General features: G+C 29.0%; 2 protein-coding genes across 3 annotated transcripts; one reads left to right on the top strand and one right to left on the bottom strand.

Annotated features, from left to right (window-relative positions):
* Positions 1–4,754: 4,754 nt before the first annotated feature.
* LOC148279465 (leucine carboxyl methyltransferase 1-like) lies at positions 4,755–8,068 on the bottom strand. Of its 2 annotated transcripts, XM_088229877.1 has the most exons (5): positions 7,970–8,059; positions 7,638–7,857; positions 7,349–7,532; positions 5,788–6,139; positions 4,755–5,124 (listed from the first exon to the last, which is right to left on the bottom strand). In XM_088229877.1, exons 2-5 carry the CDS (start codon positions 7,851–7,853, stop codon positions 4,923–4,925), a joined length of 954 nt encoding a protein of 317 aa, XP_088086003.1. In that variant the 5' UTR covers positions 7,854–7,857; positions 7,970–8,059; the 3' UTR covers positions 4,755–4,922. The 2 variants fall into 2 exon arrangements, with proteins under 2 accessions (XP_088086003.1, XP_088086002.1); XM_088229876.1 differs by having other exon boundaries at positions 7,638–8,068.
* A 197-nt stretch (positions 8,069–8,265) lies between these two features.
* On the top strand, positions 8,266–9,921 carry LOC148279464 (uncharacterized). Its single transcript, XM_088229882.1, has 2 exons — positions 8,266–8,544; positions 8,629–9,921. The coding sequence occupies exons 1-2, from the start codon at positions 8,401–8,403 to the stop codon at positions 9,814–9,816; spliced, it is 1,332 nt and encodes a 443-aa protein (XP_088086008.1). The 5' UTR covers positions 8,266–8,400; the 3' UTR covers positions 9,817–9,921.
* The last annotated feature ends 4,299 nt before the right edge of the window (positions 9,922–14,220 follow it).

Here is a 14,220-nt window from a genome sequence, read left to right as displayed (position 1 = left end):
TTCACTGAGTATTGTTTTGCGCACTTACCCTCTGTTACTATACATTATTTTTGCTTTATTTAAGTGTTACTAATAATTGGTAGTAAATAACACTTAAATTTCATTATTTAACTAAGAATGTTCTTGTGTATTATATTATTAGAATATTTTTTTAGGCATAGTAAGAGTACCTGCACGATATTAATGTTTTTAAACTTTTTCTTTCGTTTTTGATACTACATAAATATTTGAAATTATATAACAATTTATTTGGTTTGAGAACTGATGTACATATTTATAACAATTCTGTGTTGGTATACATAAATCTACTTTTGTTTGTTTAGCACAAGTATCTATGTAAGTGATAAGCAACTTGTAATATACATAAAACTGACCGCAATTTGTTCAAACACCGATTCACAAAATTCGTATTATGGATACTACATATTATGTATTCCCCTTTTCTTTATCTTCATCAATGGTAAATAATTTTCAATAAATATTTCCTTAGTTAAAAGTTTAATAAAAAATCTTATACATGGTAATCCAACATGCTAACCATCTGCATTATTAGCCATACATATTTTATAACAATGAATAATTTATTTCTTGTCAATGATAAATACAAACCTCAGTAATATGTAAGTAAAAACTTTATACAGAATTTACTTCTATTTTAAAAACAAGAATGTACTATCATTCTATTTAGAATGTAAGCAAAACTAAATTATATTTTATGGTTTTTTAATGTAAATAAAAAAATATAGGTAAAATTTTTAGTTTATGTATTTATCAATCCCAACTTGAATTTTTTGAATGAATAGTTTTGATTAACCCTACCGGGTCTACAGGAGGTTTCTTTCCCCCAGGTAGCATATTTTTTCAATAACTTTTTTGTTAAATCATATTGATTTGATTTTTTTTTTAATAATCCTATCCCACAATGTTAAGAATATATCATAATTATTAAAATATGTTTCTGCCGAATGCTTCCAATAATAATTTACATTTGTCTTTGCTTTCCCCCCGTGCAAACATTACAATTCATTACTTTACACTTGAGTATTCTTTGATATATTGGTCAGTTTGCATGTGTGCTTTTTGCTGTTTGGTGGCTTTTTTCCAGACAACCACAAAATACCTGATTTTGTGCTTTACATTTTACAAGCATTCCCTATCCCTATTAACAGGTGATGCGACATTAGATCAGTGCTGTTCAACATATGATGATGTTATACACCATCCTCTCACAACAGTATTTTATGAAAAAAATGTATGAATTTCACAGAAAACTAGAAATATTATGAAACAGTTTTATAACACTACTTTGACAACCATAATGACATTAAAAAATATATTTTGAAAGTAGTATTTATAGCATTTTAGCTGGGGTATTCCTGGTATTTTTGCCTTCAGGCTCAGAAAGGTCAATGATAACTAGCTGACAATGACTATTTCTGATGTCTAGTAACTGGTACTTATCAAAATTATCATCATTATTGACTTTAAATAAGGCATAAATAAATAATAATTCCTACCGCACTGGATTTGGTATTTCAATGACAACGTATCTCATATAGTTAGTTGACTATTTATATTATATTATAGTATCTTTTTTTTGTTTCGTGAAGGTAAGATAATCAATCTTACGCTTCAGGTGCCAGTCCAGGGACTTCGCAATATTTCAATGTAAAAAACACCTTTTAAAATAAATATTTCACGGCAACCGTGTTGGGAATCAAACTCGTGACCTCTTTGCATGATAGGCAAACACACTGACAATTAGACTTGGAGGCAGATAACGAATTGCTTCGATGATATTTTTTTTAAATGAAGACACAAATTTAATACTTAAGTAGAATGTTTCAATAACATTGATTTTTATACAAACATTACCACATTTGAGCTGGAATTCATAATGTTGGTTTCAAAAATATTTTTTTCCCTATTTTTTTATGAAATATACATTTCACTACACTAACATGATTTGTGATATACGCACATACATATGTCAATTAACCAAGGTTTTAGTGTTTTTAATTTTATAAATCCTTCTATTGATATTCTGGGTTTCTATATTCCTCACTCCATTATTTTTAGTACAGTTTCAGAACTAATAAAAAATTGGCACAACAGATGTCAGAATTCTGAGAAAATCTCGTTTTTAAAAGTGAATGGGGTGAAGACTTTGTAGATTATTAACAATATTATATACTGTCATCAAATTATTAAGAGAAGCAAGAAATAAATGTTAACTATAAAACCATGCCCTTTTTTTCTCCTACTCTCCGTTAACTAATCACTAATTTAAAAAAAAATATTTTCAAGAATAAAAATTTTAATACTGTTTTTTATCATTTACTTTTCTGATAGAAATGAATCATATTTCTGGTCCTGGTCTAGGAATTCAACGTTTGAAGTCGGAACCTTTTTTCATAACATACATGGTATTCATTAAAATGTAGAGCGTGGTTTCCCAAACTTTTTCAACAACACTGCAAATTTTAACGGAACGCTTAGCTAATTTTTTTGAATGGGTAATTTATAATATTGAAAAAAACGTTATTAAAACATTTATTTAGTAATTATTAACATATCACATAAAAATAATGATTTAGTGTTCTTGAAATGCAAATCTTTTCGATGTTAGGCACAATATCGGTGAGTTGAATTCTTATATCTGTTGTGGCCTCGAGCCTGTTCCTGCACTACCTTTGTTGCACCATAATTAAAGAATCCCACTTCTCATAAATAAGTTGTAGAAAACAGAAGTAAAATAATGATGGCTTGTTTTCATACATTGAGGTACTCGGAAGACAAACAAGCTTTTTTGTCATTTTAACGAAAAATATTTATGAATTAGCGCGGCTAATCGTTACTAGACTTGCTCGTCAGCAGGTCGGGTAAAAACAATATACCCCATATATTTCATGTGTAAAATCTTCACCTGTACCTAATAATAGATACTTGAGGTCATAAACATCTGTGGAGATTGACCATCACTTGCCTTTCAATGTGACGTAGATGTTTAAATGTGTTTCAGCGTATAGAATCACTTCAAATTTTGAGGAACATAATTTGGGAATTCCTAATGTAGAGTTGATAGTAGCTTTGATAAGCTTAGATTATTAGGTATTACTTTTTTTTTAATTACCATTATATAAAGTTGAGTTTATTATTATGACAGTAAGAAAGAAAATTTAACTGTGCACAAAAGAGTCTATATTTAATCTCCCTCATCACATTATGCACTTCGTCACTAGAATCTTGAAGGTTGCATTATCAAAATTATAAAGGAGGAAATTATGATTACTGCAATAAACAATGAAATAGAAAATGAATTAAATAATATAATATTGTAAATACATATGTTGAAATTTTGATATGATATGAATAAACCTTTCATCTAAGTTATTACTTTACATTTATAAATCAATTTAATCTCTTTTTAAACATTAATTATAAAAATGGGAAAACTATCAAAAAGGAAAAAAAATGTTTTTTGAAGTGAATAATATTTATGATAAAAATAACTGAAAATATATTTATTTACTGTCTTAGAACGGGAAAGCTATCTCTAATTGGGCAGTTTATATGACATACCAGAAAAAACCAAAAAAATATGTATGTACATTTTACTATGCGTTAAACCTATTTTAAACTAAATGTAAATAATTGCTGTAATAAATATATAACCATAAAATTAAATTGAAATGTTGTATAATGTATACATATAGGGTTTATTAATAACACAGGTACTTAAGCTACAATATATTATATTTTTCTTACAGGAAGTAATACTTTTTGTTTGGTGACAGTCATATAATATTTTAGGTAGTATGTTTTTAGAAAAATAACATAAACAAGCAGTCAAAGTTAAAATCTATGTGTAAGCAGAATATTATTACGAAATAATAATGTAATACTTTTCATTCAACACATTGCTTGAATTAGTATGATTATATTGAGCATTAAACATACATATAAAGACATTTACAGATTCATAAACATAATGTTATTAGATGTTGTGATTTTAGTGCATAATTGAAAGGTAGTTTAGTTTGAAAATGTTTATTTCCCGCAAATGCAAAAATTAGATATTCAAATAAAATTTGACAATCATCGGAATAATGTAGAGTGGCAAAAAGGATTAGAGATTTCACACATACATATATTGAATGTAGGTAGGTATATTTACCTAAATTATATTTAGCCCTTCCTTTCTAAGATTATTAATATATATAAATCTTTTTTTGTTTGTTTTTTGAGTCATATTTTGTTTTAATTGAAACATTGTAATGTCAATGATTTATTATTTTACTATATTTCTAACACAACTCAAAATATTTTGCAAAACAAAAGCCTCTATTAAAATGTGTTATTAAATATTTTTTATTACAAATTTTGGCAGGAAAGGCTTAACACGTATAACAAAGATGGAAGATTAATAATAGTTGAAGACATCAAATCGAACATTTATTTTAACATTTAAAAAATATATTTACATTAAACATCATCAAGTTTGTTCAAACATACATTAAATATTGACTTAATTTTTCTATTACTAATATGGAAAAATATGTTTCCTTCACTATAATCACATTCATTAGGAAAAAAATATGCATGTATATTTTATTCAGACTTTCTAATAAATCCACACCAAAAGATCACGGGAGTTCAAATGGATTGTACCAACAGAAATATTTGTGAAATATGACCAGTATACTTATTTTCTCTACACACAAATATGAAATAAATTAAAACATTTATACATAAAATTACATCCATATAAATATGTATTTTATTATTATAAACAATAATAACATACACACATATATTACACATTAATATTATTTACAAACGATGACACAATATTTTCATATTTAGAATGCAGGATTCGAGAAACATGTAGGATTTTTGGTACATGCATAAAAAGTGATGGCTTAACTTTCCAAGGTCAAATCTTTGAGAGTGTTACCCTGAGTGGCAACCACAATACAGTAATGTTGAAATAGCTGCGTAAGCAATTCTCCTTCGTCCAGCATCTCAATAGCTTCCACACGGCGACGATCTGCTGCAGGAAGAGCTTTCCATATTGTCTCCATGTCCCAAGCAACAGCATTACTCCAACCACAGGAGAGAAACCTGAGAATCAGAAAAGTAAAACATTATGTTAGACTCATTAAAATTGATAATGTATTACAAAAAATACTTAAAATTGTCACAACCTGCATTATTATTTTAGTGTCAAACCATATGTTATATTTTGTCAGATAACCAAAAGATCTGTCATGCTAATTTATATTACTGCTGCCATTTTTTGTTTTGTTTAGTTTTTATATTATTGTATTTTGTGTCATCTATGAATTGACTGTATCCATTAATAAATAAAATAATTAGTCAAATAAAGAAATGAATGAGGTTACTTAAAATTTAAGTCAGATTTATTCCCTGACCAAGGAAGTTTAATGGATTTTTTTATTTGTTAATAGACTATGAAACTAAGCCAAAATGTTTATTTTTATGTATCGTATTAGTAACGCTATGATTTTTTTAAGTTTTGAAATTATTTTGCATGTGAGGTCACAAGTTTTTTTAGTCAATGAGATCTGCTGATTGGTGAGTTGGCTTCCCGGAAACCGGAACTGTGCGGCTGAAGAAAGAGTTGCAAAAAAGATAACTACCTAGAAATTGGAATGCCATCTATTATGCGGTTTTAAGTATCTATTTAATTATATGTCACTACCTTTAAGGGATTTTTAAAAATATGATGCAATATAAATAAATCAAATGTTATTTTTATAATACCTCTGTTTTTGAGTTTCCAAAGAAGCGCAAAATTCTGCTCCAGCTAAAGGACATCCACGAGCACTCAAATTGCTCAACATAACATCACCAAATTTATCTCTTAGATTAACTTGTTCGTAGCTTATAATCATGGAGTTGGGGAACTGGGAAGCTATGTAAGTGATGAGTTGCTGACATGGCTCAGGCTTCAGGTAAACCAAAACACATTCTGCGAGGAATAGAGTTGGCAGGTCATGAAGAATTCCGGTTCTCTCCATTTTCCTCTGTACTTCAGTTAAACAGCGCAGATCACAACCCATCAAATGGTATCCATCAGCATGCAAATCTCCTTCTCTTATTATGACCTCTCCATCTAAAAACACCCGTTTGTAAGGAAAACAACTTGGAATGATGCAAATTATTGATACACATTTTAAGACCGATTGGCTTTCTGGAGAAGAGATAGAAGAAATGTAAAAACATTAGAGTAACAATTTAAGTACGAAGACAAAACTATTGTTTGGTTATCTAATAATAATTATAATAGGAAAATATCACATACTATGAATACCGATAAAAACATGTGAAAGGAATTTGGAAAAATTAATTGTATTTTTAAAATCAATATAAAAGAAATGTTTTCATACATAATTTAAAAAATGAAATTGTTCGAAAACATGTCTACAAAAACGTGACATGTTTGGCCTTGACAATTGTGATATCAAGATTTGTGACCATGATCTATTTAAACATTTTACGGCCACAAAGTGCAAAATTTAACCGAATCGTGCTGTGTTAGGGGTTGTGGCCAGTGCAATGAATCGTTTTTGCGGGAATTTAAAATTATAAATTTAAAAATATTTTTTATGATAATACAAAAAAAAATTTTTTACTCGATAGTATTTTAGAGACCCTTATTAATTAAAAAATGTAAAAAAAAAAGAAACATTTCCCTATTAAGTACATAACAAAAATAATGCTATTGTGTAAAGACACACAAAGGTTAGGAGTTGAACCAAGACGTCTTTAATATTCAATTGCACTAATTTCTCGGACCTTTGTAGCACCAACCTCTTGATTTTACTAAGGTTAATGAAGTATTTACTTATATTCGATATTATTAAACTTAAAGTTACATTTATGAGACATTTTGGAAGCATACTTTTTATTTATTTAGTTTACATGATACTTCTCTTTTTTCTTTTCTATATGAACACATCACTGGGCAAAGCTTGTGTCGAGGCATTCATTTACATTATTTATGTTTCTAGTTATTATCTAAATAATATATGCATATACATACCAAGTACATAAATGTATACATATGTAAATAATAAAAAAATAGTAATAATGTAAGCACAAAACACAAGTACTGTGCAGATATTGAGCTGAAAAACAAGCCACCATAGCAGGTTATTAGGCACCTATACACCAGCCAGCTTCTGATACTCCTACATCTACATAAATACCTATATATATTATTTTTCACAGTGTTGTAGATAATAATTGAACAATCCCATAATATCTTGCTTCATTCCTTCTTTATAGTTGACAATAAGTTCAGTAAATTAAAAATAAGTACCTTCTGCATGTATTCTATCCAGTAAAACCTTGTTTTTTTTAATTGCATGACTTTTTCTTGCTGTAACACTAGGAAAATCCATCTCCACAAAATTACTGACAACTTGTTTTAAATCATGAAGCCTCCAGTAGAGTGTATCAAATCCACAGCCTAGATTCACAATTTGGCAGTTACTACCAGTAATCTAAAATTCATACAGCAATAAGTATTGATTTTAAATGTGTAAATATATATATATTTTTTTAAATATAAAACACGAATTCAGTCTCAGTACATATATCATACTAACCTTGAGAAACTTGTCTATAAATATTTCTACACCTTTGACTCTTGCAAAATAACCCCTGTTAATTTCGGGAGCTTTGCGATCAACATGTTTGACAAAGTGCGATATGTACTCATCTTGCCAGTATCCTTGTTTAACAGCACTCTTTTTACACTCACTGGCATCGTCATTTGTAGCTTTGACAGCTTCATCACCAGTTATTCTCATTTGAGTATCCATTTTTCTATTTAGAAATTAATTTCACATAAAAACTACACAAATAGAAAGGCAAAATTTGTTTTGAAGAACATGTCGCAACTGATCACGATATTGGACAATATTTCTTATCTACGTACCAATATCAATATTTTCCTTTTCTGCTATCGGATTTTCAAGGGTTTTCGTTTTCGACGAATCTGACAGCTATAGCAGTGTTGTCAGCAGAAGTTTATTTTCCTAAATATTTATTTCCATAGATGACAATGAAAATCAAATCTTTCTACTTTATGCTAACCGCAACCCGCAACGGATTTCCAATTTTTGAAATTTGCGTTGAATTTGTTGTATAGTGTTCAAATATATCTTTTTCGTGTTATTATCTGTTTCGAGCGATATTTAAACTATCTATAAGTGAGTAATAACCGCTGAACTTATTCGATAAGAAGTTAATGTTGATGGTTATGATATGTGAAAAACGAGTAGACAAATTATATCGAAATAAAAGCCAAGTTAATATTATACAGCCCATGTTTGTATGACTTTCGTACCAAAATAATAATCATCAAATATGGGCAATTTCCCCGTTAAATCAACTACCGAAGAACAAATGGCAAATGAAAAATGTGATTTATCGTGCGAAGGCGAAGGAAAAACGCAGTTAGAAGGCGATCCTCGATCTCCAAGTATCGATATCGATCGTACACCATTACAGGTATTAAATCCAACTGTTTATTAATATTTTTTATGTTAAATATATAATTAATTAATATTTATTGGTGTGGTCATTTTGTTACAGAAACAAGTTTTAAAGGCAAAACCGATTACTAAAAATGTGGCTTTGACAAAGGAGTGCTTCGAGAAATACGGCGAAACTGCCATGAACCCCGCAATTAGAGCTTTGATGAACAAAATTGATCCAAGATCCCCAACTTTTGACTTTCAGAGAACTCCTTTAGGATTTGTCATACAAAACACGGAGTTGATAAAAGCTAACAATGAGTTGAATTCTAGTAATTTTCTCAGTAATGGAGATTCACTGTGTTCTGACACTCTAAATGACTCAAGTACTGGAATCGTATCGAATTTGTCTCCTAAAAACTTATGTGAAGACCTTTGCAATTTGTCAGTGAGTGACAATAACCAAGAATCTTTTACTACTGATCTAAACATAGAAAACCAGTATTTCAAAGGTGAAGATCTACTAACTAGTGCTTTGCCCGAAAATAATGAAATGATTCAACCTATTTATGGATTACTCGAAACAAATTTAGATTATGTAGAGACTGACCTCGATACGGTGCGAAGAAAACGCAAAGTAATTGTAGCACCTCAGGTTGCCATAGAAGAAACTGATTTACCACCAGAAGATCCTCTTAAAGAGAAGAAAATTGATAGCGACACAGATCTTTCTGATAAGGATCCAAGGTCTCCAACCATTGGCATAGACAGAACCCCAATTTTGATAACAGAAAGTAAGCAGGAATCCAAATTAATATCAAGTAAAAAAGCTAATAGTCAGATGAAGGAAGTCTTTAAAAACAATGTGAAGTTGCAGCAGAAGAAACATTCAGATGAGAAGTCGCAAGAAAAAGATAATATCAGGAAAATAACTGATTCCTTACTGATCTATGAAGATAATTTTGCTGATGATAAATCAACAAGTACTTCAAAAAAGACGATTCTTAACCATAACAATGAAGGTTCGAGAACCCCTCTGGCTAGTATGATTAATATTGATAAAACACACCCAAATTCCAAGCAAAATACTCCGTCAAATGATAGCATATATGACATAAATACGAAAGTAAATAAATCTTCAAATGTAAAATCAAAAATTCCTATAAGAATTTCTAAAACATCTCCCCCTTTAAATTCAGACATTAAAGTTCTTAAATCCCGTAGAATACTCGGGATATACTCTGAGAACACTCCTCCTCAACCGCGCAAGGCATGTTGGGACACGGACCTAAGCGTTGTTTTATAAACCACGTTTTGTTGCTCAGATTACCAAGTAATTATTGTTTTGTTTGGTAAAGTATTCCTCGAGTAATTGTTTTTTATTTTTTAATATTATATTTTACTGTTAAAATTGATTTTACTTTAAACACATTTCAGTCTGATGTTGTCACTCACCATTCACCATTGATAAATTTAAAGTAAGCTAATTTTACCGTAGAAACATAAATTTGATAGTAATTTATCAACTGTTATTATGTTACAGTTGATAAATTACTATAAATATTTATAGATTCTGATTAACGCTGATGTAAGCTGTGCATTTTTTTATGGGGGCTATTTAGTTTTAAATGCAATTTACTTATATCTAGAAAGGATATGCATATATCTCTTTGAAATAATAAGTTAGCACAAAAAATATGCTTTTGTAAAAGTTAAAATATCATTTTACAACATCAAAATTATGCTAACTCACCTGATACGCAGTTGTAACTTTATTTAAATAACTAAAAAAAATAATAATTTAGTTTTGAAGTTTAAACGGCGCTTTTAAGAATGTAATTTTAATTGATATTTATTTGTCAATGTTTTTTTAAACAAAACATAATTCCTGTAAATTTAGTTTTTGTAAAATCTGACTTGTTTAAAAAAAATCGAGGCTTTTATAAAAACATTTTAAACTAACCTGCAAATAGGTATAGGGATCAATAAAATATCCCCTTTAAAAACAAAATAAATTTCCAAATGAGCATAAACTTTTTTCCTCCTAAATTGTAAATACTTTTTACCAATATTTGTTTTCTGTTATTGGTCATCTTTTCAAATAATATTTTTCGATACATTAAAAAAGTACACTTTCAACCAACAATATTGTTTAAGCATATTCAATTATTTCATTATTTTCTAATGTATATACTGATTCTTCTCTAAACTTATTTTGTAATTAGATTTTAACCTATCTGAATTATAAAAATAAAAAAACTATTTAATTGACTGCTAATTTTAATTGATTTAAATTCATTCCAAATGTATATTATTTGTATATCTTAATTCTTAAACATGATTGTATTTGTGGTTCTTTAAATAAAAATGAAATCTAAAAAATGTATCTCAGTTTACATAAATTAATTATTATAGTTCATATGCAGCCAGATACTAATGGTCTTTGTTTACAATATACCCATCGACATATTATTACACATAGACATGCCCAGAGCCCTCAAAATTGATGACACTTAACTCATGCTCAATGCGTATTTAGTCCTTCTTCGACCGCCAGCTAGGTGTGAAATTTAGAATCAAAACCAAAATGCGTACTTGTGTCATGAAAGCGTGTAAAAACCCATCGGATAAACATTGTGAAAGGGGTTGTGTAACTTTTAATCTGTAAATATTTGTTCATGAGTGATCAACAAAGCTTAAAACAATGAGGAGGTTCAATGTTTTTTTTTTATTTGTTAAGAAAACTAAGCTAAAAAAAATATTATTATTTTTATATATCGTATTATCAGCGCTATGATTTTTTAAAGTTTTGTATTTCGGATATAACTCCGCGTGTGACGTCAGAGGTTCTCTCTATCAGTTCTTCCGATTGATTCGTTTACGGTAAGCAAACCGGATATCCTTTACAGCTGTCACATCATTGGTTGGTTCATATGAACCAGTGACGTCATACAAAGTAGTGTGTTTTTATTAAAATATACATATTTTGTGCATTTTCAAGAAACTTTGCCGTACAATTTAACGCTCTTATTTTTAATTATATAATAAAGATAAGGTTTAAAGACAGACCAGTGAAGTTTCTAAATAAAAATCATACATTAAAATTTTTTGCAACAGAGAGGGAAAACATTTTTGAGAAGGGTATATGGCGGTCTAGGAATTTGCAGCCAGTCTGCAAGCATTTGAACTTGTACATTTGAAGCACTTCACAACTCACAACATTATGACTTTAGTGTCATTATTATTATGGATAACTTATTATTAACCATTTTCGTAATATAATACCTCAAGGGCGCTTTACATCACTGTATAGAATCACTATTCTATACATTAATAAATTTAATTGAAGCTTTCAAATTTGTAATTGAATGAAAACCACTTATTCAATCAAATGCTACAGATTTATTCAAATGATTTAAGACAAGTTATTACTTGCGTTTTGTAATTATTAATCATCCTACTATTTTATTCGGGACACAAAAATGGCTACCAGTTCATTTATTGTTTTTGATTGTTAATTATCTTAACATAGAAAATGGGTCTCAATTACTTCACTTTATATTAAATTTTCTGTGGACCCCCCGACGTTGTCCACGCACCCCCGAATTCATTTGAATTTTTCAGACCCCCGAAGCGGTTCCACGGACCCCAGGAACCACTGGTCTACAGGCTAACTCTTAATTACTATTTACTTACAGACAAATTTTGAAAATCATGTAATACACATATTATGTTTGTACTTCTAGAAATTACATCTAAAAAGTAACACTTTTCAAGCCAGGAAACGATTTCACAAATAAACTGTTATTAAACAAAACTGTTTTATAAACTTGGGCATATGAAAACTAACCAAATGAAAAAAAACAAAATATTTTGAAACACTTTATTTCATGTTAATAAATACAAAAAAAATACAACATAACATTTCTTAATGCAACATACCACCTACACTTTAAAGTTAATCGAGGCGCAACTGAGATTATTAATATCGCTATAACAATTATTTTACCTACATATTTTCTACACACAGTTTTGTACTCTAAACACACATACATCTACCTAATACAAGTGACAAATGTGAGAGATTTATTTTGTTATTAGTGAGAACACTAAATAGTATCAACAGAAACATTTTATACAGAAAAGGATGAGAGCAGACGAATATATTTTTTTTACTAATTATTATTGAGTTTCAATGATATGTATCATTTATTTTTTTAGAGTTTGATGTTTATAGTTACTTGGATAAACAGTTAGATAGTAATGCTTCAAAATGAAATAAAGTAATAGCCAGTGCAGATACCATACTTAAATGTGATTTTAGTTTTTTTTTTTGATAAACTGACATACTATTTTTAGATGATACATAGAAATGTCGTATACATAGAATTAAGAATAGTCCAGAAACCATATACGCGCATCAAACAGAAGGCGACTAAACTACTCCTCAAATAGTGGTTTTGACCCATTAGTTTTTTTGTAGATGTCGCTCAGTACGCAACTCCCGATTTTAATTCAACTATGCCGTGTTGTGTCGTTTTAAAGTGTAGAAATACTGCTGGGATCTTAAAGAAACAGGATGGGATCACATTTCATGTGTAATTAGCAAATGCATGTGTAAGTAGCAAATGCACTACTTAAAAATGGAATTATTTTTTCATCTGTCAGATTGTCGAAGAAAACAAAATGGACATTTCGTTAGTGTTGCCAGGGTAGTAATTTTTTTACCCTACTTTGCTTATCTAATGAGAGAACTAATGAAAATTGGACCTCGGATTAAACAACGCCGTGGTGAATATTTGACTGACATTATCTTTAAAACATCAAATATTATTTAACATGATATAATAAAATATCCAATATATGTCAAACAAAACTTGTTTTATATTTTAAGTTTAAAGTTCATTGATTCAATTACTCTTATTAAATGTCTCTTTACTTATCTACTCTGTTGTCTCAATCAATGTTTCCGCGTGCAATGAAATTTTTGAGAAAATAACAAATTGCTTTTTTTACCTTACATTTGTGTTGTGATTATATTTTTTCCCATCAGGCAACATTACGCGGCGACTTCACGATGCGCGCGGCGAAAGTGGGGCAAAGTGGGGGGATTTTTGGACATAGTCCGATGTATTCAAATATGATTCTACGCTCCTTCTGGACTATTCTTAATTCTATGGTCGTATTATACCAACAATATTTCGAATTTCCATTGCTGATATTCTAAATATGGAATTTTTAAATTGTATGTTAACATATATACGATTATGAGATTGGTGTAACATAAATGCATTAGCTTAATAATAGAGATATGATTGCAAACTTAATGAATAAAATTACATACAATTTTCATATTATCACAAAATTAAAAAATAAGCATACATAAAAATATATTATAAAAAATAATACCCTCGTAAATTACTTAAGACCTTGCATCAAATCATTTTATTTCTGTCAGGAAATTATTATCATTATTTGGTACAACTGAGACATATCCAATTTATTGGGGACAAGATCCCCAAAGTATGTTTGTAAAATCCTAGCATAGAAATATAATGTAATACATGTCATTTTTTATTTCTTTACAAATACACGTTGCTTCAAATAATATTATAAATATATTTTTGATGATGATAAACAAAGTCTACATTTGCTGATTTTTCAAAAAATTAAATATTTAACCGGTAACCCTTTATTTGGACAATGCAGA

The sequence above is a fragment of the Micrasema longulum genome, unplaced genomic scaffold, assembly GCF_059751315.1.
Source record: "Micrasema longulum isolate JH-2025_06_02 unplaced genomic scaffold, ASM5975131v1 h1tg000721l, whole genome shotgun sequence".
NCBI lineage: Eukaryota > Metazoa > Arthropoda > Insecta > Trichoptera > Brachycentridae > Micrasema > Micrasema longulum.
The sequence above is the reverse complement of the archived record's forward strand: the minus strand, read 5'-3'. Positions and strand labels throughout refer to the sequence as shown.